We start from the raw sequence: 25,731 nt of genomic DNA on the forward strand, positions 1-25,731 counted from the left end.
CATCTTGTGTTGGATTACAGCACAAATCCAGAAAGCAATGACCCTAGAAAGACTGTGATAGAGCAGTGCTCTATTGCCAGGGATAAGCAGCAATGGGCAATAGAAACCAGGCCTCTACAGAAAACACAGAAGGTGGTTTATGACAAAAGGTACTGACTGAAAATTTTAACAGACTCCCCTATGGCTTTTGATCATGGGCATGTGGTAGAAACACCCCTTTTCTGCTATTCTGGCAGGGCCTAGGAACTGCCAGAAAATGTATTTTATAAAAATTCTTTTGGAGAAACACATTCGGAGAGATATCAAGCTATAGAAATGAGCTGACAGGAACTTCATTTACTTTAACAAGGAAGAGTGCCAAGTACTGTGCCCGGGGAGGAGCAACCCCATGCACCGGTACATGCCGAGGGGAGCAGTCAGCTGGAAAGCAGCTTTGCAGAAAAGGACCTAGGGGTCCTGGTGAACACCAAATTCAACATGAGCCAGCAGTATGCCCTTGCCACAAAGAGGGCTAATGGTACCCTAGGCTGCATTAGGCAAAGTATTGCCAGTAGGTCCAGGTAGGTAACCCTTCCCCTTTATTCAGTGCCAGTTGAGTACTGTGCACCTAGAGTCCTGTGTCCAGTTCTGGGTTCCCCAGTACAAGAGAGACATGAACACACTGGAGAGAGTCCAATGATGGGCCATAAAGATGGGATTGGAGCATCTGTCCTACAAGGAAAGGCTGAGAGAACTGGGACTGTTTAGCCCGGAGAAGTGAAGGCTTAGGGCAGGGGGGATCTCATCAACGTGTATAAATACCTGAAGGGAAGGCACATACAAGATGGATCCGGGCTCTTTTCAGTGGTGCCCAGTGACAGGACCAGAGGCAATGGGCACAAAACTGAAACACAGAAGGTTCCATCTGAAAATCAGGAAACACTTTTTTACTGTGACAGTGACTGAGCACTGGAAGGGGGTGCCCAGAGAGGTTGTGGAGTCTCCCCCTTTGTTAATATTCAAAAGTCATCTGGACGTGTTCCTGGGCAACCAGCTCTGGTCCTGCTTGAGCAGGGGGTTGGACAAGATGACCCCCCCCCAGAGGTCCCTTCTGACCTCAGCCATTCTATGATTTTGTGATCCTGTGACTTCTGCCAATTATTAACTTAGTAGGGATGAACTTTGAGCAAGTACCCAAAGATAAGCATTTAAATTCTTGTTAAGTGCCCAATGCTTAAATGTTTTGCTGAAACATTGGGGTGGGTTTTTTGGGGGTGAGCAGTTTGTTTAAAAAAAAAAGGCCAAAAAAACCCCAAATATGTTCCAAGTTACATTATATCATAAGTTATATTAATGCAATTATGAGACATTATGAATTGAGTTTGTATACCAGGAAAAATTATTAGTGAAATGTATGAGGCAGTAAAATAGCACTGCAAATAACATGCAGAAAGAATCATCACCTTAAATTTTAAAACTAAACAAAATGCTAGAAATTATAGTTTAGGCAACAGTGATTGACTAGCACAGAAACAGACTTACATAATTTAACAAGTTATTCTTAGTTTTAATATTGTTGATTCTAAAACTGTAACACCAACTTATGTTGAAAAAGAACATCAGATTTCACCTAAAGAACCTAAAAACCTGACAGCTGAATGGAAGGGAAGTGGAGGGAAAGTGCTCTTCTCTTCTCCCCGGTATCCTGTGATAGGGTGAGTGGGAATAGTTCAAATCTATGTCAGGGGAGGTTCAGACTACATATTAGGAAGCATTTCTTTACTGAGAGGGTGGTCAAGCTCTGGAACAGACTTCCTAGAGAGGTGGTCAGTGCCCCATTCCTGTCAGTGTTTAAGAGATATTTGGACAATGCCCTGTCCTGGTTTTGGCTGAGATAGCGTTAATTTTCTTCCTAGTAGCTGGTGCAGTGCTGTGGTTTTGTTTTAGTCTGAGAATAATGCTGATAACACACCAATGGATTAGGTGTTGCTAAGTAGCACTTACCCTGGTTAAGGAGTTACCTGGAAGGGACAGATCGCTGCTTGGGTTGGGCTGGGTATCAGTGGGTGGTGAGCAATTGTATTGTGCATCACTTATGTTTATTGGGTTTTTTTTCCTTTCCCCTTTTAGTTTTATATTCTCTCCCCTTGTTATTTCCCTTATCATTATTATTACTAGTAGTAGTAGTATCATATTGTACTTTGGTTATTAAACTGTTCTTATCTCAACCTGTGGGGTTTACAATCTTTTGATTCTCCTCCCCATCCTGCCTGGGGAGTGGGGAAAGGGGCGTGTGAGCAAGCAGCTCCATGGCACTGAGTTACCAGCTGGGTTTAAACCATGACATGCCCTTAATAATATGCTTTAACTTTTGGTCAGCCCTGAAGTGGTCAGGCAGTTGGAGTAATGGTCATTGTAGATCCCTTCCAACTGGAACAAATAATTAAACAAAACCCCCAAAATCTAACCTAAATTACACATACTAAAGGAGTCTTGGACAAAAGTCATGGCTTTTCACATTCAGTTCCTGTTTTCCAACTCTACTTCCCTTCTCAATCTCCCCACACACCACTCCCTTTAATGTTGGTGGGGCTGCATAGGTGATTAATCATGTCACAGAAGTGTGTGCTGAGCTATCTGCTTCAGAAGCCCCTTTAATTCTCTGGCAAATCCAAATTATGTGTTACATATTGTTTTACTTCAAATACCTTTCTCTAGTTGTGCAAGAACCTTCAGGGAGCCCATCTTAGAAGCACAAAATGACGCTGTTTCTGTATTTTACATCTATATTGTATTTATTTCAAAAATTCCGTATTCCTTATCAACCTTTCAAATGATTATAAATATTCAATAAATTAAATGAATGTATTTTTAATGAGCTACAGCACACATTCCATAGTAATCTACTTTTAGTATCATGCATATGTATTTCTGGTGGTTGCCAGATATTCTAGTTCAAGAAATAAACTCTGAAAAATTCATGTCTGCTTATGTAGCTTTTAGTTCCAGCAAAATAAAATTGAGTAAAACAGTGAAAAGGAGTTGCTTTTGCAGCCTTGTAAAAAATCAGTTTTTCAGTACACCTGTTGAAATGCATCATTCTGTTTTGCCAGGTTTTTTTTGTTTTTCCAGAATTAACAGACACTTACCTGTTGCTGAACCGGTACCTGCTGTACTACCTGTGTGGGCACTGCTGCCTGGCCAGCCACAGATGCCTGTAAAGTCACAGTCGAACCTGTGTCCGACCCAGTCTCTGATGTCTGCATCGTAGTCTCTGAATAAAATTAAAATGTAAAATTAAAAGTTCAGCACAAACTTCTTTGGGTTTTTTTGTCACTTAACTTTATTCATATCTTAAAAGAAGAATGAATATTCACCCCAAATCTAATCTAGGGATTGGCTAAAGATTGTTTCACATACTAGTACATGCAGATTTATTTTTCCTTTCTTAAAATGTTGCTTTGGCCTAAAATATTAAAAAATTCATATTATATATTATTGCTTTGTCTAATCTAAGGTGTGCTTAGAGTTCGCAGCATTTCTAGAGAATACTATAAGCTTTGGACTTCATGATTTTTTTTCTAACAGTTACAGTATGCTTTGTAACAACAAATACATTTATCAAGCTGGAAGAAAGGTGCACACAAACCTACTTACTGCTTTGAGGCAAAGAACTAGAAAAAAATCCATTTACAGGTCTGATTCTTCTCTAACTATACTTGCACACATTAGCTGCAACTGTCAAATTTTGGGAGGAGATTCAAAACCTTATACCATATAAAGACAACATACTTTAAGCTGCTTTCCAGGAAGTGGTTGGACATCCTGTGGCTGGCCAATGGGGAATAGTGAATTAATTAATCTTTTTGCTTTGTTAGTGCACACAGCTTTTTTCTACTTAAATTGTCATTGTCTTGATCCATAAGACTGTTCAACTTCCTTCTGTTTTTTACCCATCCCATTGGGGAAGATCATGAGCAAGGAGGGTGGGTGTTTGGCTGCTGCTCAGGGCTCATGACATATTTAATCAAGTATAATTGAGAACCTAATTGTTATTTCTGGAAGAAAGTGGCACTTTTGCTTTTTGTTGGATTTGGGGACTATGCTAAAAGTTTATACCACCAAAAAGTTTTAAAAAGAAGAAAAAGAAAGTCCCAGCTGACTAGAAAGAGATGGAGCATATGACAAGAGATGAGAGAAACGAGTGACTTGCAAGAGCAGACACGCAGGAGATGGGGGGGGAGCTGCAAGATGAGAGGCAAGAGAGGTGAGGCAAGGTAAGAGATATGGGGGGAGATCAGAGATAAGACATGAGAGCTGAGAAAGGAGAAATAAGAAATGAGAAAGAAGATGAAAGATGAGACAAGGCATGAGAGACGAGACAAAATGAGAGAAGAAGAGGAAAAGGGGAGGCAAGAAAGGGGAAGCAAGAAAAGGGAGGTAAGAAAAGGGAGGTAAGTGACAGGAGGAGAGATGAAGAGATGAGAGGATAGAGACTACAGATGAGAAAGATGTGACAGGGAAAAATATGAGACAATCCGACAGAGGGAGAAGAGAGGAGAGGAGAGGAAAAACAAGAAATGAGACAAGATTAGAGTGAGTGAGCGGCTGCGTGGTGTTAAGCTGCCTACTGGGATTAAACCACAACAGCCCTTTAGCCCTTTTCAGACCCTGTATTGGCTTTATGTGGCAAGGTAGTGGAGAGGCAGACTGCAGGGCTGGCTTCTGTAAGAAGAGATCAGGAACTGCCCCCATGTTGGACAGAGACAGCTTTACCCAACTCCAAAATGGATACATCACTTAACAAGGCTGAACCAGTCAGAGAAGCTGGTGGTGCTTCTGTGATAACATGTTTAAGAAAGGGTAAAAAATGCTATGCAGCAGCTGTGAGTCTACTCCAACCCTGACAACATGCACTGCAAATACTCCAATCCCCACAACAGGCACTGCAGCTGAACCAGAGAACCAAACTGTGCTGTTATCAGTCTCCCCTGTACAGAAGAAATGGACATGAATGACAGCTTGTATAGTGAAACAGGAAGAAGCAGGGCCAGCACAAGCAAGAGAGGAAAAGGCAGAACATGAAGTAACCTCTCAATCCCTGTCCCTGAGTGAGCTGCAGGACATATGAAGATTTCAGCCATCGCCCAGGTGAGCATGTGATCACCTGGCTGCTCTGATGTTGACATAATGGAGCTAGTAGCCTGGAATTAGATGGTAGGAAAGCCAAGCAGCTGGGATCACTTGCTAGGGAAGGGGGCATTGACAAGGCGATTGGGAGAGGGACACAAGTCCTCAGCCTCTGGAGGAGACTCCTGTCAAGGAAAGGTGTCCCTTCAAGGAAAATGTTATGTTACCCAGGCAGGCATACTACGGAAGAGAGATGTATCCCAGTACCTGAAGGAATTAGTTTTGCTAGAGATGATTTATTATAACTTGAACCACACAAAGTTACCCACAGATCCAGACAAAGTCCAATGCACATAAACCATACAACAATCCAATACCACACACCATTTTTCCTGTCCTAAAAGACTGCTACAGCAGATGGAAACCAAAACCTCAGGCAAAGGCAAAACCACCCATGGAATTTCTTTTGCTCAAGGACCTGGATGTACTTGGCAGGTAATGATGAAGAATGGGGAAGACCGGTATGTACCTCAAGGTGATTCTTAACATGAGCCAGCAGTGTGCACTCACAGCCCAGAAAGCCAACCATATCCTGAGCTGCATCAAAAGGAGCATAACCAGCAGGTCAAAGGAGGTGATCTTGCCCTTCTACTCTGCTCTTGTGAGACCTCACTTGGAGTATTGTGTGCAGTTCTGGTGTCCTCAACATAAAAAGGACATGGAACTGTTGGAACAAGTCCAGAGGAGGGCCACGAGGATGATCAGGGGACTGGAGCACCTCCCGTATGAAGACAGGCTGAGAAAGTTGGGGCTGTTCAGCCTGGAGAAGAGAAGGCTGCGTGGGGACCTAATAGCAGCCTTCCAGTATCTGAAGGGTGCCTATAAGGATGCTGGGGAGGGACTCTTCATTAGGGACTGTAGAGATAAGACAAGGGGTAACAGGTTCAAACTTAAACACGGGAAGTTTAGATTGGATATAAGGAGGAAGTTCTTTACTGTAAGGGTGGTGAGGTGGTGGGTCGCCCAGGGAGGTTGTAAGCACTCCATCCCTGGCAGTGTTCAAGGCCAGGTTGGACAGAGCCTTGGGTGACATGGTTTAGTGGGGGGTGTCCCTGCCCATGGCAGGGGGGCTGGAACTAGATGATCTTAAGGTCCTTTCCAACCCTAACTATTCTATGATTCTATGATTCTGTTCTATGATTTTGGGTGAGAATAGCCCATGAATTAAACTGTATGATGTTGTCCTGGTTTGAGCAGCAGCAGTCAGTTTTCTCCTTCTTAGGAGCTAGTACAGTGCTGTGTTTTGATCTTTTGGCCTGGGAACAGAGCTGATAACGCTAATGTTTTCAGTTGCTGCTTGAATGTTTGGTCTGGCCAAGGACTTTCTGAGTCTCATGCTCTGCCAGGGAGGAGGGGAAGCTGGGAGGAAGCAGAGACAGGACACCTGACCCAAACTGACCAAAGAGGTATTCCATACCACAGCACGTCATGCCCAGGATGTAACGGGGAGTGACCCGGAAGGGCTGGGGGACTGCAGGGTTGGAGGAGGTATCGGTTGGTGCTTGGCTGGGGGGAGTGGGGCGAGTTATTGGTCGGCTGGTGTTGAGGTGTTGTATTCTTTCCTCTTGTTATTTCCTTTAGCATTATTATTATTGGTGGTAGCAGCAGTGATTTGTGTTATACCTTAGTTACTAAACTGTTCTTATCTCAACCCGTGGGAGTTGCATTCTTTTCGATTCTCCTCTCCGTCCCTCCAGGAGCAGGGGGAGGGCAAGAAGGGGGGGAGTGAGTGGATGAAGTTTGTGGTTCGGTTTAAACCACAACAATTCTTTTTGGCGCCCAAAGTGGGGCATGAAGGGTTGAGATAACGACAGAGATGATTGGATTAATAGTCGTCACAATGCTGGTTTATTGGCTCTCAAAGTTGTTTTTCTTGCTCTCAGAGTTTCAGAGTGCTGTACATTACTTAGAGCCGGTATTTGCTGTGATAGTGTTTATCAAGTGTGGGGCTTGGGCTAAGGTTTTTGTTTCACTGTACTTTATGGCAATGACTTGTAATACAGGCAGGCTCCGGCAGCAGGGTGGGATGGACGTGGCCGTGGACTTGTACCTGGCCGTCCCACTGCTCTTCACCGCCCTGGCCGTTGTCCTCGCCTCTGTCTTTGTGAAGCTGCAGGGAGCCGAGGGGGAGCGGCCCCGGGAGCCGGCGGCGGCCGAAGCGGCCCGGGAGAGCGGCCCCGGGGACCAGGCTGCGGCGGGAGCGGGGCCCGAGGCCGGGAGGAAGGCGGCTGCCGAGCAGCGGGAGGAGGCGGTCGAGGAGCCGAGCCCCGCGGAGGAGCCCAGCCCCGCGGCGGCCGAGAGCTTTCCCCGGCAGCCGCCCGCCGAGCCCGAGGACGATGCAGGAGCGCACGCGGCATTTCCCAGCAAGGCAGAGGAGGAAGAGCTGCACTCAGGAAAAGAGAAGCTGGTGGTGGGAGAGCCGGCAAGCATAGCAGCTGCACCAGCCCCAGGGACAAGTACAGCAGCATCATTGGAGAGTTCTGAAGGGTTTGAATGGCCTTTGGGTACCCTTGGGGCCTGCCTGCTGATTGTGATGGGGGTCAGCATGTTGGCACACACACAGAGTGTGTTCTACCCACGGCCATTTTGTCTGATCTCAGAAGTTAAGCAGACTCAGGTTTGCTTCTTGTTTGGGGTTAGACCACAATATGGGAGGACCAGGAGATCTTCCCCAAGGCTGGACAGCCATGAGTGGCAGTGTGTGGGGGACAGTATGAGTGAGTATCTGGTCCACTGGGCCCCTCCAGTGCTTTGGAAGCATTGGAGATGGAAGTTGGCTGTATGGAGTCCCCAGCAACAAGCTGCAGAAACTGCTGAAGGGGACAGTGAATTATTTTGAGCATGGTGGGCCATGACACTTCAGGCCATCAGGGCAGAGATGCAACATAGAGATGGACTCATGATCGAGGGGTGGACTTAGCAATGGACACTATTGCCCAGGTTACTCACAAGTGTGTACACTGCACACAGCCTCTCCTGCTCTGAGAGACTGTAACAAGAGATGGAGCCTGACATCATGGACCGAATGGACTCAGCAGCTTTATAAGGACTGGTCTATGCACTAAGAGTGTACTGAGATAAGAGTGATGGCATATTGAAGATGTGGGATCTGAGCATGACGTGAATGGTATGGAATAAGGGGTTGATAATGTCCTGGTTTGAGCAGCAGCAGTCAGTTTTCTCCTTCTTAGGAGCTAGTACAGTGCTGTGTTTTGATCTTTTGGCCTGGGAACAGAGCTGATAACGCCGATGTTTTCAGTTGCTGCTTGAATGTTTGGTCTGGCCAAGGACTTTCTGAGCCTCATGCTCTGCCAGGGAGGAGGGGAGGCCGGGAGGAAGCAGAGACAGGACACCTGACCCAAACTAGCCAAAGAGGTATCCATACCACAGCACGTCATGCCCAGGATGTAACGGGGAGTGACCCGGAAGGGCTGGGGGACTGCAGGGTTGGAGGAGGTATCGGTCGGTGCTTGGCTGGGGGGAGTGGGGCGAGTTATTGGTCGGCTGGTGTTGAGGTGTTGTATTCTTTCCTCTTGTTATTTCCTTTATCATTATTATTATTGGTGGTAGCAGTAGTGGTTTGTGTTATACCTTAGTTACTAAACTGTTCTTATCTCAACCCGTGGGAGTTGCATTCTTTTCGATTCTCCTCTCCGTCCCTCCGGGAATAGAGGGAGGGCAAGAAAGTGGGGAAGGGAGTGAACGAGCTTTTGTGGTTGGGTTAAAACCACGACAGGGGCCTACAAAAATATCTGGAGAGGGACATGCCCCTAACAAGGGCGTGTAGTGATAGCACAAGGGGCAATGGGTTTAAGAGAAAAGAAGGAAGATTTAGATTAGATATTAGGAAAAAAATTCTTCCCTGTGAGGGTGCTGAGGCACTGGCACAGGTTGCCCAGAGAAGCTGTGGCTGCCCTATCCCTGGCAGTGTTCAAGGCCAGGTTGAATGGGGCTTTGAGCAACCTGGTCTAGTGGAAGGTGTCCCTGCCCATAGTAGGGGGGGAGGATTAGATTATCTTTGAAGGTCTCTTCCAACCTAAACCATTCTATGACTCTTTGATTTTGTATATAAATTCATAATAATTTTAAAAGCCTATACTAATTTACCTTTAACAATAACACCCATTCCATGTTTTTTTTTATACGAACAACGATATAATAGGATAACTTAGTAGTACTTACTAATATCAAAAATCACTGGGGTCTGTTTCAAGCAAAATTAAATAACAGTTGTTTTTCATATATATATAATATTTTATACAGTATATATTATGTAATATATTATATATATATATAATCATAGTACCTAAATACTACAATTATAGAAGCACAGAGAAAGAAAAGCATGCATTTAAATAATTAACTTCTAAATATTTCCTGGTGTAAAACCTCAAAAATACATCTTTGAACTCTCTGAAACCCACCTTAATATCTATATATTGAATGTAATAAAAAGATAAAATGGGCTAACAGTGAGATTTTACTCAAGAAAAGGCTGCTACATCAAGCTTCCTATCTCTTTGGATTTAACACTACTAGCTGTTAACCACCTGTTATAATTTCAAATTTATGCCTGTAGGAAATCTGTTGAACACCTCATTACTGGCAGAGACAGAACAATACCTGTACAATACAATACCTATGCAAAACTTGAAGCCATATGATAAATGCATATTTAATTTGGATCACATCTATCATTTTATTGTGGCAGTAAGCAGTGTTGGGAAATGTAGTTAAAAGATCAGAAATGACTAAGAAAATAATAAAATAGCTGAGATATTAGCCAAATATATTTCAGAATTAATTTGATCTTTTACTTATAAATAAATAGACTACACTGACAACTGCATGGCTACCAAATTTAAAAGATCAAAATTATTAAATCAGTTATCTGTCCATAAAGATTTTATGTCTCCTAATAATGGCTGTTAGATAATTTAAAATTTATTTCTTATAGTTATTGTACCTTGTCTAGGTGGGATCAAGTTTATTTTCTTCATAACAGCCCATATGGGTTTAAAAACATATGAATTAGACCTAAATACACCAAGAATGCAGATAAACTGTAGATTTAAGTGTGTCTGGCAAGTCCTATTTCTGCCCTGGCTGCTTACTGACTGCTGAGATACAATGGTATAAGGATAATAGTACACGGTACATTAAATAGATTAGTGCTTCAATTTTTGTGCCTGAAAGCACTGATTGGAACAAATAAACCGTCAGAACTCATTACCTATCCACACATGCTCTGGTTAATAGTTTAAGCCCAGCCAGCAACTCAGGACCATGCAGCCACTCGCTCACTCCCCCCTCTTCTTTCCCCTCCCCTGCTCCTGGAGGGATGGGATGGAGAACCGAAAGAATGTAAATCCCATGGGTTGAGATAAGAACAGACAAGTAACTAAGGTATAATACAAAACTACTACTACTACCACCACCAATAATAATAATGATAATGGAAATAACAAGGGGAGAGAATACAATTGCTCACCACCCACGGACCGATACCCAGCCTGACCCAAGCAGCAACCTGGGCCTTCCAGGTAACTCCCCCCAGGGCATGATGTGCTGTGGTATGGTATACTCCTTTGTCTAGTTTGGGTCAGGTCTCCCTTCTCTGCTTCCTCCTGGCTTCTTGTGCCCCTCCTCACTGGCAGAGCACAAGACTGAAAAGTCCTTGATTGGGGCAAACATTACTTAGCAACAACTAAAAATATTGGCGTGTTATCAGCACTATTCTCAGACTAAAGTTGAAAACACAGCACTGCACCAGCTACTAAGAAGGAGAAAAATGACTGCTACAGCTGACCCCAGGACAGAGTGATAAAGCATACCCCATATGTCTTGTCACTTAACCCTAAACAGCCTTATGTTGGATACGAAACACTAATAGAAATTATCTAAATTTATACTTAGGCATCCTTTTTTTTTTTTTTTTTTTTAAGAAAAACTCAGCACAAGGTGCCAAAGACTGACTTTTCTCAGGGCTGAATAAGAACCTTGACCCTCCTGGTGCCAAGGGACTCAGGCACCAGGATGAAGACTACATCAGAATAAATCTTGTAAGGAGTACCACAGTCTTGCTAGCAATAGGTGTATGTTCACTGCACTGTTTGTACCTTGAAGAATATTTATCAATAGTTCCCCAAGAAAGGATTCTTTTCCACTTGTTAAGAAACATGGATTTACTTTTGTTGCTTTTAATAAAGAGGTATGAAGTCCAATTTCTGTTGCAGAAATTCTGATGCCCTACTTCCCAACATCCTGCTCCTTGACTGATATTGGCAGCATAGGCATAGGCTTAAATTATAGGTTTAAACTAACAATAGTGTGTGTGACTTTAAACTAAGCAAACTGTTCTAATTTGCTAACACATAGAGAGAAAGGAATGTCCAGCTGACCGGGGAAGGAACATCACGGGATTGATAACAACTAAGGAGACAGCAAATAAGACTAAGGATGCTAGCCTGCAAGATAAGAGTGGTGCCCAATGTTGAGAGAGACTTGAACAGAAGCAAGGACACATCAACTGCTAACTTAGCACTAGGACCTTGTGAGCACTGAGGTAATTCAGTAAACACAGTGAGGAAGACTATCTACAACTACCGGAGACTCTACTCAGCAAGAAAGCACATGTGTAATTAGAATGCACATATTATAATTACTTCCTGGAAATCTCATTAATATATAAATAGCTTCCTGGGAAAGCTGTGAATATGCATGAATATGCTAAATATATAGCCACTGCTGGCAAGTAACAGGTACACTCACCTTTGCAAAACTATTCACATGTGTGCTCAGCACTACAATAAAGAATGCTGTTTTCTAAAACTCCAAAATGAGTCTTACAGAGTTTCTCCAAATGACTTTTAGTGTCACATAGGCAGGATGCCACCCACATTATTCATGTAAAGTATGCTTCCCTCAAATCACACTACCATTGGTGGAGCCAAGGGCAGGCACAACTCTTATCCACGCTCAAAAGGCATTTACACAATTAGCAGTTGCTGCCAGATGACCAGGCCTCTTGCAGTCCGCCAGAATCATGTCAACACCTATGATCCTGTGTTTGCTAATAGTGACTGGATGACTAACCATATGGATATATCATGGCTTATTTTTCTTAGTGCCTCAATAAAAAATTAAAAATCTGAACACGCACAAGTCCATGGGACCTGATGGAATCCATCCGCGGGTCCTGAAGGAGCTGGCAAATGAAGCTGCTAAGCCACTGGCCATCGAATTTGAAAAATCATGGCAGTCAGGTGAAGTTCCCGACGACTGGAAAAAGGGAAATATAAACCCCATTTTCAAGAAGGGGAAAATGGAAGACCCGGGGAATTACAGACCAGTCAGTCTCAACTCTGTGCCTGGTAAAATCTTGGAGCACATTCTGCTGGAAGGCATGCTAAGGCACATGAAAAACAACAAGGTGCTTGGTGACAGCCAGCATGGCTTCACTAAAGGGAAATCCTGCCTGACCAATTTGGTGGCCTTCTATGATGGGGCTACAGAATTGATGGATAAGGGTAAAGAAGTTGATGTCATCTACCTGGACTTGTGCAAAGCGTTTGACACTGTTCCACACGACATCCTTCTCTCTAAATTGGAGAGATATCAATTTGATGGATGGACCACTCGGTGGATAAAGAACTGGCTGGATGGCCACACACAAAGAGTTGTGGTCAATGGCTCGATGTCAGGCTGGAGAACAGTAACAAGTGGTGTCCCTCAGGGATCGGTGTTGGGACCGGTCTTGTTTAACATCTTCATCGCTGACATGGACAGTGGGATTGAGTGTGCCCTCAGCAAGCTTGCCGATGACACCAAGCTGTGTGGTCCGGTTGACAGGCTGGAGGGAAGGGATGCCATCCAGAGGGACCTTGACACGCTTGTAAGGTGGGCTGATGCCAACCTGATGAAGTTCAGCCACGACAAGTGCAAGGTCCTACACCTGGGTCGGAGCAATCCCAGGCACAGCTACAGACTGGGCAAAGAAGAGATTCAGAGCGGCCCTGCAGAGAAGGACTTGGGGGTGCTGGTCGATGAGAAAATGAACATGAGCCGGCAGTGTGCGCTCGCAGCCCAGAAAGCCAACCGTATCCTGGGCTGCATCAAAAGGAGTATTACCAGCAGGTCGAAGGAGGTGATCCTGCTCCTCTACTCTGCTCTTGTGAGACCTCACCTGGAGTATTGTGTGCAGTTCTGGTGTCCTCAACATAAAAAGGACATGGAACTGCTGGAACAAGTCCAGAGGAGGGCCACGAGGATGATCAGGGGACTGGAGCATCTCCCGTATGAAGACAGGCTGAGGAAGTTGGGGCTGTTCAGACTGGAGAAGAGAAGGCTGCGTGGGGACCTAATAGCAGCCTTCCAGTATCTGAAGGGGGCCTATAGGGATGCTGGGGAGGGACTCTTTGTCAGGGACTGTAGTGACAGGACAAGGGGTAACGGGTTAAAACTTAAACAGGGGAAGTTCAGATTGGATATAAGGAGGAAATTCTTTCCTGTTAGGGTGGTGAGACACTGGAATGGGTTGCCCAGGGAGGTTGTGAGTGCTCCATCCCTGGCAGTGTTCAAGGCCAGGTTGGATGAAGCCTTGTGTGGGATGGTTTAGTGTGAGGTGTCCCTGCCCATGGCAGGGGGGTTGGAACTAGATGATCTTGAGGTCCTTTCCAACCCTAACTATTCTATGATTCTATGATTCTAAATACCTGCTTCAAATATGCTTTATAAATGCTATTTAAGTCCCCAGTTTAGAAAAATTTGCCACAAGTATGATTATTCAAACATAAACAAACGTTTACTGAATATATCATCTTCAACTACTAATGTGCTTTGCAGTAAGAATTCTAATGTTAGTAATATCACAGAACACCACATTCTGAAATGGACTTTTTGAGCAGAAAGGTACTATTCACAGTTTGACTGAAGCGACCCATTTAACAAAGACTTTTTCAGAATGCAACACAAAACATTCCAAGTCAAATGAGTAACATTATTTATATTTCCATACAATGTTCTTGTTCTATGCTGTGAAGGTAGAACTATTGCTTTTATTAACTGAAACTGTATGCTTTAAGCTGTTAGGGCAGTGCTCTGCAATTCAGAATAAATGGTACTATTTTACTGAATTATAATGTCACAAAGAATTAAATTTGGCTTTTTATTATAGTTTTTGGGCTTTAGCAGAACTATATTTTAACTGCTCTAAAAGCAGACACAAGAAACAAAGAAGGGTATTAATCTAATTTAGACTTAAGATTTTAACAGCATTAAAAAAAAACCCACAAACTTGAATGTAGTTGTACAAAGTAATGCATTTTACTGTCTGCGAGAGAATTTCTGTATCTTATTCCATCTCCATAGCACCTACCTACCCACATTTTCTACCTTTTTCACACCTTTAACACAAAGGATTTGAAAGGTAAAACACTGACAGACTGGTATGACAGAGTAAATTTGTCCATCAGTCAGTTTTATACAAGTCTTCACAAAAATTTCACAAACCTCTGTAAAAGGTTATAGTTCGATTTAAAACAGCCAGTTTCCTCATGTTTAGCATATATAAAATACTATATTGATTAAAAAAAATATATCACCATTCATCACCAAAAAGTTGTAAAAGTTATCTCAGAATATGTTAGCTGAACCAAGAGAGAAAAAATAAAAACAATGAAGTATTGACCGCGTTTATTTTGGAACATAAAAACTGTCTACATGAGATTAGCTGATACTGAAAACTTCACACAGACTCAAGAACCCCTACAGGAGGCAATTATGGAATAACCTTTTCAGTGGAGGTCTTTTTCTAACTCCATTAGTTTCACATGTATGTCAAAGTAAAAGAATTTAATTTCCTTCAAAACTGTTTACTTGTTTAGCAGGTGACTTTTAGGAAGCCCTACAATGGATTAATTTACAAGATAAATTGAAACTTAAAAATCACCTTAAGCAAGTATTGTCTTAATACTCCATTTAATGATTCTTTATCTTCTGTTTTTTTTTATAGTATTATGAGACAAAAAGAAAATAGGAAAAAAAACTCCACACAAGACTCCCCACCCCCCAAAAAAACCAAACCAAAACAAAAAATAAAAAACCCAAAACAAAACACCAACACACACACAACCCCTAAAACATGACAGCCACTCTCATTCCAAACAGCTTTTAGTTTTGGTAGAATCATAGAATAGTTAGGGTTGGAAAGGACCTCAAGATCATCTAGTTCCAACCCCCCTGCCATGGGCAGGGACACCTCACACTAAACCATCCCACACAAGGCTCTGCCCAACCTAGCATTGAACACTGCCAGGGACAGAGCATTCGCAACATTCCTGGGCAACCGATTCCAGTGCCGCACCACCCTAACAGGAAAGAATTTCCTCCTTATATCCAGTCTAAACGTCCCCTGTTTAAGTTTTAACCCGTTACCCCTCGTCTTATCACTACAGTCCCTAGTCCATCCCCAGCATCCCTATAGGCCCCCTTCAGGTACTGGAAGGCTGCTATGAGGTCTCCCCGCAGCCTTCTCTTCTCCAGTCTGAACAGACCCAACTTTCTCAGCCTGTCTTCATATGGGAGGTGCTCCAGTCCCCTGATCATCCTCGTGGCCCTCCTCTGGACTTGTTCCAGCAGTTCCATGTCCTTTTTATGTTGAGAACACCAGAACTGTACACAATACTCCAGGTGAGGTCTCATGACAGCAGAGGAGCAGGATCACCTCCTTCGACCTGCTGGTCACGCTCCTTTTGATGCAGCCCAGGATACGGTTAGCTTTCTGGGCTGCGAGCGCACACTGCCGGCTCATGTTCATTTTCTCATCGACCAGCACCCCCAAGTCCTTCTCTGCAGGGCCGCTCTGAATCTCTTCTTTGCCCAGTCTGTAGCTGTGCCTGGGATCGCTCCGACCCAGGTGTAGGACCTTGCACTTGTCGTGGTTGAACTTCGTAAGGTTGGCATCAGCCCACCTCACAAGCGTGTCAAGGTCCCTCTGGATGGCATCCCTTCCCTCCAGCCTATCAACCGGACCACACAGCTTGGTGTCATCGGCAAACTTGCTGAGGGCACACTCAATCCCACTGTCCATGTCAGCGATGAAGATGTTAAACAAGACCGGTCCCAACACCGATCCCTGAGGGACACCACTCATTACTGTTCTCCAGCCGGACTTTGAGCCATTAGCCGGACATTGAGCCATTAAGGTATCAGAAGCATTCTGAAGTACTTTTGTTTTACAAGGGGCTTCCTATTTTTGAGGGACAAAATGTTCCTTAAATTCAAACTACTTTATTATGAAAAGAAAACCATGACAACTGTTTGGACTCTTCCTTTGTTATTACATTCAACACGGTTGCTTTTAGAAATTCAATCTACTACTGTTGCTAGGAGTCAGTTGCTGTGCAACCTCAAAGGTATGTGGTGCTTTCAGGTTAAGAAGCATACATAAATCTGTAGGCCTACTTATACATTTCTGACCAACTAGCTTAGAGTTTAAAACTCTTCTCAAATAGTCACCACATACCTCCAGATATCTTTCTTTAAAAGGGTTATACTAACAGATCTTAAAATTGCACTGTTTTTTTGATGGCATAGAATTAATTTTCTTCATAGCAGCTTGTATGGTCCTGTATTTTGGATTTGTGACTAAAACAGTGTTGATAACACATCCATGTTCTAGCTACTGTTTAAGAGTGCTTATGCAGCATCAAGGCCTTTGCTGTTTCTTACACCGACCTGACAGCAAGTAGGCTGGAGGGGACAGAGCTGGGACAGTTGACCCCAACTGGCCAAAGGGATATTCCACACTATATGACATGACACTCAGCAATAAAAGCTGGGGGGAAGGAGAAAGAAGGGGAGAATTTTCAAAGTTATGGCACTTGTCTTCCCAAGGAACCGTTACGCACAACGAAGCCCTGCTTTCCAGGGAACAGCTAAAGATCTGCCTGCCAATGGGAAGTAGAATGAATTCCTTATTTTACTTTGCTGGCAAACACAAGCAAATATTTAATATTAAAGCAGAAAAACTAAAGCAGTACATGTTATCTTCACTACAGTCTAACTGAAAGCAAACAACAAAGTTTTCCTCTAATTTGTCATTTAGGAGGACAATTAAAAAATTAAACACTAAGAAACCTCAAAATTAATGTTTCAACAGCTAAAACAGCTGCACAACATGCTCTGTAGAAATACTTTATTTTATGCTCACAAAGAACAAGATAAAGAGCTATATTTTGGACCATAAATTAACAACCTGTCCTGGGTTGAGCAGCAGCAGCCATTTTTCTCCTTCTTAGGAGCTAGTACAGTGCTGTGTTTTGATCTTTTGGCCTGGGAACAGTGCTGATAACGTGGATGTTTTCAGTTGCTGCTCGAATGTTTGGTCTGGCCAAGGACTTTCTGAGCCTCATGCTCTGCCAGGGAGGAGGGGAGGCCGGGAGGGAGCACAGACAGGACACCTGACCCAAACTGACCAAAGAGGTATTCCATACCACAGTACGTCATGCCCAGGAGGTAACGGGGAGTTACCCCGGAAGGGGTAGGGGGACTGCAGGGTTGGAGAAGGTATCGGTCGGTGCTCGGCTGGGGGGAGTGGGGCGAGTTATGGGTCAACTGGTGTTGAGGTGTTGTATTCTTTCCTCTTGTTATTTCCTTTAGCACTATTATTATTGGTGGTAGCAGCAGTGATTTGTGTTATACCTTAGTTACTAAACTGTTCTTATCTCAACCCGTGGGAGTTGCATTCTTTTCGATTCTCCTCTCCATCCCTCCAGAAGCAGGGGGAGGGCAAGAAGGGGAGGGAGTGAGTGGACGAGGTTTGTGGTTGGGTTTAAACCACGACACAACCTAAAAAAACACCTTAAAAACAGCAGCATGATGCTTCATATTTACTTTTTATATTCATATATGCCCAATGGATCATTAAGTTGACTCTAAGATGCTTCTGTCAAACTGCATTCTATTGGTTTTGCTCATTAATTTCAATCATAAAATTCTGCAGGCCAAATTAGATAGCTACAAATACCTCTACAGGATTAATATTTTAGCAAATCTACTAGAGAAGGGATAAGAAATGGCATACAGAAAAAGGGAACGATATGGATTTTCCCCTTTAAATTGGTCTATGATTGATTGATTGATGGCTTGGCTTTGCGAGCAAAGACTTGGGAAGGGCTTTACCCACGCTTACTACAAGCATGGTGACCAAGGTCATGTGGTCTATAGTAGTATGATTAATGACATCTGGCTTATAGCTTTTGCCATAAAATGTATCCATATTACGATAGATGAAGTATAGGGTGTGGACACTTGCTTATTGGCCAGATGTCTATCACCAAATGGAATATATAACACCTGGTAACTGACTGCCTTTTCTTCAATAGTAGCATATATTTACTCTTACCATTCCCCACATAATTATTCTGATGAAATCTGTGTTTTTGAAACCTCTACACCTCTTTCAAACAAGATGAAGGGCAGTATCACAGAAACTATAAAAAAGAATAAAAAGATGTCTCAAAAGTTATCAGAAAGGCTAAAATAACTAGTTTATACAATACCTAGTGTGTGCACCTCAAAACATTTTATACTACTAGTGGAGACCAGTGACAAGTGGCATTCCTCAGGGGTCAGTATTGGGACCAGCTCTGTTTAACCTATTTGTCAAGATCCACCCTCAACTAGTTTGCCAACAAAATCAAATTATGCAGTGTGGTCAACACACTGGTGGGAAGGGATGCCATCCAGTGGAACCTTGACACACTTGAGAGGTGGGCCAGCACAAACCTCATGATGTTCAACATAGCCAAGTGCAAGGTCCTACACCTGGGTCAGGGCAATCCCAGGCATAGATACAGGTTGGGCAGAGAAGTGATTCAGAGCAGCCCTGAAGAGAAGGACTTGAGAGTGTTGGTCGATGGGAAACTGAACATGAGCCAGTAGTGTGCGCTCCCATCCCAGAAAGCCAACTGTGTACTTGGCTGCATCAAAAGGAGCGTGACCAGCAGGTTCAAGGAGGCAATCCTGCCCCTCTGCTCTCATGAGATCCCACTCGGAATACTGTCTACAGTTCTGGGGCCCCCAACACAAGAGGAAGGGCCACGAAGACGACCAGAGGGCTGGAACATCCCTCCAATGGAGACAGGCTGAGAGAATTGGGGTTGTTCAGCCTGGAAAAGCAAAGGCTCCAAGGAGACCTTCTAGCAGCCTTCCAGTACCTAAAGGGGGCCTACAAGAAGTCTGGATAGGGACTTTTTACAAGGGCAGGTAATGATAGAAGAAGGGGGAATGTTTTTAAACTGAAAAGGGGGAGATTTAGATTAGTAAAAATTCTTTGTTATGAGCCTGGTGAGACACTGAAACAGGTTTCCCAAAGAAGCTGTGACTGCCCCAACCCTGGAAGTGTTCAAGGACAGGTTGGATGGGGCTTTGAGCAACCTGGTCTAATGGAAGACGTCCCTGCCCAAGGCAGGGGGGTTGGAACTAGATGATCTTTATGGTCCCTTCCAACTCAAACCATTCTATGATTCTATGATCTCCTGCACTTTTAGGATTTAGCCTTGTAAAGAATACAGTAACAATTTGAAGTCCAGAATCAAGCACCCATTTCCATCAACACAGGCAAAGAGATAACTATAGGGACTAAAAAGTACAGTAACTGCTACCTTTAATTACTTTCAAGGACAGATCACTGCAACATTAAAAATTAACCTATTGATTATGATCTCAAAAGTGATGGAAAACAGCTTGGAAAACTGTCTAAAATATTATATCTACACAGCTAAAGACATCTAGATATACTGTAAAAATCGCTGCACTTAAAAGCTAGCTATTTCAAGGCCAGGTTGGATGAAGCCTTGGGTGGGATGGTTTAGTGTGAGGTGTCCCTGCCCATGGCAGGGAGGTTGGAACTAGATGATCTTGAGGTCCTTTCCAACCCTAACTATTCTATGATTCTATTGATTGTCTGAACTATATTTTACAGCCTTGGTATTTGCCAGATCTAGTTTCTACTGAAAGTGTTTTCCTCTGTGTTGCTAAAGGATATACTAGAAGCAGGAGGGACTTCAGCAAAGAGCAGTTGCCAATGCTGTCCAACTTCAGTTGCTCCATAAGTAACTCTTTACTGGTACCATAAGATAGACCCTTGAACGTAACTAAAGTAAATGAAACTTCTGCAGACATATAGGGGCTTTTATATAAAATGGGATAGAGCCTTGATCTGTTTGGTGAGACAGCTTGGTTGACTAAGTATTCCACACATGAAGAAATTCAACCAGAACCAGACCCTGCCGAGATTAAACCAGCACTCCCCCCCTCATCTGGTAGATTAGCATGCCTCTACAGTACAAACTGTCCAAGTTCAATGCTCCCTTTAGTCTTTTCCACTCAAATCCCTTTTCCTTCCCTCACTCCTCAGCATCAAACTTAAGTACTTGATGTAAGTACATAGAGCAGGGTTTGACACATATGCAGATGCTCACTCTATCTGAACAGCTACTTCACATTTACACAATAAAGATCTACCCACAGTGAAATGGATATTGCCAGACACTTAGGATTTTTGAACATTTTCCAGCATAAATATGTTTTAGTTTTGGTGTATCTTCACTAAATTTATTCTTTTTCTGGCTAAACATAGTGTCAGTCACCCAGAACTTTCAGGAAAATTAACTTCTCCGCAATTCCAAGAATGAGCATGTTAAAATAAAATAATAAATTAAAACCCCTCAATCACCTGTATTTAAATGTATACATATATACATATACATAAAATATATAACACATATATATTAACACAGATACTAAAAAAAAAAAACAACAACAAAACAAAACCACAAAACCCATACATAAATCAATCAGCTACACCAATAATAGGTTTTAGTAAATCCCTGACTTTTTTTAATGGTAAAACAGTGATGTCAAACCAGGTACAGCAGCACTACTATATCAGAAAGGGGGCAGGCTTTAATATGTTCTGCAAAAATCTAAGCAAATATCAACTAAACACACTTAGAGATAGTTACTAAATTATCTAAAAGATAAATTTACAACTCAGATTATCCTACTTGACAGAAAGGCTAATTCCTCAACATTATTATTTTCACAATACATTTGAAGATGTTTTAACCAATCTTCAGGTTGCTGGTGTGAAAAACAGATCCTGAACTGCTGAATGAGCATTCTTCCTAGTAATTTGCAATTGGCTGAAGAAGTCATACTCAAAATAAATTTTAAATGTCAATTTTGTCTATATTGAGATGAAGCAGATAATGTTTACACCCCAGAAGAAAACTGATTAACAAAAGAGTAATTGTAGGCTATCCCTGCAGCTCAGCTAGATATACTTCAGAGATGTCTGATATACAATGCTTCCCAGCCTTGCCATGTCCAACTACCCCCAAGTAAACTGTGAAACATTAAATCATGTGGAAGCAAAACACCTACAAGGAAAAGGAAAGTGGATAGGAAACAATTCATCAAAAAGGAACCATACTGAGATTAATAAAGACTGAAAATGAGTGCCAGCAAATACAGAAAAAAGAATTATAAAATATACACAGAAAGACAAAACTATCAGCAATAATAAAAAAAGCAAAGTAGGACTAAAACAAACTGCAAAAGCAAAGAAAATATTGACACAAAGATTTAAAGACTGATATTTTAATTTATCTAAATAAGCAAAATGTTGCAAGGATGTTCTTTAGCTTCCCCCATTATCTGAATTCCAAGTATCCCTTTAAAATTCTAGTATCCCATCTTCCATCTCACAGACTTGCATCTGCATGTTATTAAACAATAATTCTAAAAAAATAATAATTATTTTCCTAATACAACATTATAGCTAGTTCAAAATTAGGTTAAATTCAAAAGGACTGATAATATGATAAAAGAAAAAGGAATCACCAAAGATTAAGATATCCCTGTTTTTTTGCCATTAAAGTATACGTGTAAGAAGCAACTAAACATTTCATCATGGCACTAAACGTTAGAGAGAGAAATGAGAGTAAATCCAAGTAAAGCAATTACACAGGAAATACATATAGGATTTATATTAAGAATCAGTGGGGGGAAAAAAACCCCAAACATTGACTAAAGAGTTGTGAAGAACTAGACAGTTACGCTGTTATCAGTGGTTTTCTTCTTTTATTTTAAAAATAGGCTAAACCCCACATTAGATACATTCTGCCATTTTTCTACATAGCACTTAGGTAGCAGAAAGAAACTATGTTCATAAGATAGCATGTACAAGAGGTTCACTTCGTAACACAGTATAAGCTAGGGTTAATAGCCTATGAAACTATTTTAGAACATCTACTAGGATAATACAACTTGATACAGAAACTAAATGACAACAGGAAACCACATGAATCAACAGCATGGCATGGTTGGACCACCTTAATTAACATACACAGGTAGATAGTTCTTTTTCCTATGTAACTATACATTAAAGACTTCTTTAACTTCACAAACATTTTCCTAAGAAAGTAAGACAAACACACAGCATTATGTGTTCTAAATGTGCACAATTCCTTTGAGTTTATTGAAAACTCGGTGGTTTCTATACTAGCAGGTTAAATTCTACAAGTAATACGAGCTGGAGTATTCAAAAAGGCTCTGAATCAGTGCATGGAAAATAATACAATCAAATATTCCATGTAGAACAATTATGGTTTTTAAATAAAATTAAAATGTTAGTTGACGAGAACATGAAGTTAGGTATACAGAAGAACAGCCATGCAATTCTAAAATTAAATTACACTTGCAACCAGATAGCTTGGTTTATAGAAATAACAGCTAATTTAACTGAAGGTTTTTATATAGTACCAATTAACCCTTCAACCTCTACTATTAACTACTAATCACACTTTCAAGCCAGTTTTAAAAGATCTTTAATCCCTCTGCTATGCTACCCACTGGCCTTTCCTATTGATATACAAGATACTTTGGAACATTACAAGTACTGACTGCAGCATGTCAGATAAAAAATGCGGGGGGGGGGGGGGGAATACCCTTCATAATAAACAACTACAGGGCAATTTATATCATTTCTTCCGCTTTGGAAATAATGTCTCTTATCATATTACAACATGGGAAGGAAGAAAAGCTGAGAAAAGAAAGTGCTAGAGACTCCCCCCTCCCCCCTCAATCAATAGTGAAGCCCAATGGAGCAATCCCAGCCTGGATGCTGCAAGGAGGGAGGAGGTAAAGGTTGGGGTGGAGGAAAAGGAGAAGAAAGGGATAGAAAGGCGGGATTGCAAGCCTGTACAGAGCAATTACAATCACCTGAACCGTGGAAAGCTGTGTTGTTGTTCTTGTTGGTGATGGGTGTTTTAGATGACGATGAGGAAGGAGATGGAAGCCAGCGGAAGAGCGGTTGTTGTTGATGAGTAACAGTCACCAGGACTACGGTGACTGGTACTTAATTCACAAAGCAACTGTTGCTATAACACACAAAAGAGAGAGAGCAAGCGAGAGAGGAGGAGGAAGTGATCTAGCCGAAGAGACCCGGAAGAGGTAGGGCCTTCTGTATGACGGATAGCTTCTAGGGCTGGAGGGGAGGAGGGTGCGTTTCCTCAAGAGGGAAAAAAAAAAAGGTTGGGAGGGACATTAACTCCACCTCGCTAAGGGCGTGCGAGGAAGTAGTCTATCTCCACCAAGCAAAGTAGCAATAGCATGACAATGGACTATCCATGGATGTAATATCACACTACATTGGAGTAGGCAGGGGGAAGGAACCTATAATAGTGGCTGATTGTTCAAATGGATAGCAACCACCAGGCCAAATCCCAAGTGAGAGGGAGGAGAGAAGAGGGGGTGTGGTCATATCAACGTATCTGTCCCCTGCATAGATCATGCTCACTGCCATCCTGACATCACATCCGATTAGTGACTAAGATAAAGGGGGGTTTTGTGCAGGGATCTCCTTTCAGTGGCTTGCTTTGCTTTTCCACCCTGCTTGCATCCTGCTACTTGTGAGCAGTTTAGAGTGAACAGGAAGTTCTGCTTTGTGCTCACTGCTTCTCACTGGTTTTGACTACTTTTTCCATCAGAAAATGGCAGTGTAGAGCTGCTGATGGATGGGGTATTTGTTAAGTTAATAAATGCTGCCATTTAAAGTAGGTGAGACTGTGGCTAAAGCTGTACTGCCCTCATTGGCAAAGCTGAACATTTTCTGTAACTGCTGTGTGGACTTGGCACATATGTAACCAGAATGTGTATTATTACCATCTGCCTTGTGCCAACCTTTCCCTCCAACGATGTTCCTCATAGACCCCCTACCTATCCCCACATATGCCTTGTCTTAGAATGCAACCTGCTTCACTTCTATTCCTTCCCTGAACATACTTCAATCTGCATGCTGCCACCAGCACAATGCTCTTTAATTTCCTTTCTTCATCCTGTTTTCCCCTAATCTCCCATATCAGCAGTGATTCTCTGCTCCTCTAGGGTCATAGAATAGAATCACAGAATAGTTAGGGTTGGAAAGGACCTCAAGATCATCTAGTTCCAACCCCCCTGCCATGGGCAGGGACACCTCACACTAAACCATCCCACACAAGGCTTCATCCAACCTGGCCTTGAACACTGCCAGGGATGGAGCACTCACAACCTCCCTGGGCAACCCATTCCAGTGTCTCAACACCCTAACAGGAAAGAATTTCCTCCTTATATCCAATCTGAACTTCCCCTGCTTAAGTTTTAACTCGTTACCCCTCGTCTTATCACTACAGTCCCTAGTCCATCCCCAGCATCCCTATAGGCCCCCTTCAGATACTGGAAGGCTGCTATTAGGTCCCCACGCAGCCTTCTCTTCTCCAGGCTGAACAGCCTCAACTTCCTCAGCCTGTCTTCATACGGGAGATGCTCCAGTCCCCTGATCATCCTTGTGGCCCTCCTCTGGACTTGTTCCAGCAGTTCCATGTCCTTTTTATGTTGAGGACACCAGAACTGCACACAATACTCCAGGTGAGGTCTCGCAAGAGCAGAGTAGAGGGGCAGGATCACCTCCTTTGACCTGCTGGTCACGCTCCTTTTGATGCAGCCCAGGATACGGTTGGCTTTCTGGGCTGCGAGCGCACACTGCAGCCGGCTCATGTTCATTTTTTCATCGACCAGCACCCCCAAGTCCTTCTCTGCAGGGCCGCTCTGAATCTCTTCTTTGCCCAGTCTGTAGCTGTGCCTGGGATTGCTCCGACCCAGGTGTAGGACCTTGCACTTGTCGTGGTTGAACTTCATAAGGTTGGCATCAGCCCACCTCACAAGCGTGTCAAGGTCCCTCTGGATGGCATCCCTTCCCTCCAGCCTGTCAACCGGACCACACAGCTTGGTGTCATCGGCAAACTTGCTGAGGGCGCACTCAATCCCACTGTCCATGTCAGCAACGAAGATGTTAAACAAGACCGGTCCCAACACCGATCCCTGAGGGACACCACTAGTTACTGTTCTCCAGCCGGACATCGAGCCATTGACCACAACTCTTTGTGTGCGGCCGTCCAGACAGTTCTTTATCCACCATCAAATTGATATCTCTCCAATTTAGAGAGAAGGATGTCGTGT

At 42.9% G+C, this 25,731-nt stretch overlaps 1 protein-coding gene across 4 annotated transcripts in view; it reads right to left on the minus strand.

Moving 5' to 3' along the window:
• Nucleotides 1-23,669, minus strand: part of LOC136004334 (transcription factor RFX3-like) — a 141,719-nt gene extending 118,050 nt beyond the window's left edge. For all 4 annotated transcript variants that reach the window (XR_010608389.1, XM_065660761.1, XM_065660760.1 and 1 more), the window contains exons 1-2: nucleotides 23,458-23,669; nucleotides 3,129-3,253 (exon numbers count right to left, since the gene is read on the minus strand). Coding sequence is in view for 3 of the 4 variants with exons in the window: in XM_065660761.1 (XP_065516833.1) it covers nucleotides 3,129-3,245 (117 nt within the window). In the remaining variant the exon portion in view is untranslated. The remainder of the gene's footprint in view (nucleotides 1-3,128; nucleotides 3,254-23,457) is intronic.
• Between the last annotated feature and the right edge of the window lie 2,062 nt (nucleotides 23,670-25,731).

Source organism: Lathamus discolor, chromosome W, assembly GCF_037157495.1.
Source record: "Lathamus discolor isolate bLatDis1 chromosome W, bLatDis1.hap1, whole genome shotgun sequence".
NCBI classification, from domain to species: Eukaryota; Metazoa; Chordata; class Aves; order Psittaciformes; family Psittacidae; genus Lathamus; species Lathamus discolor.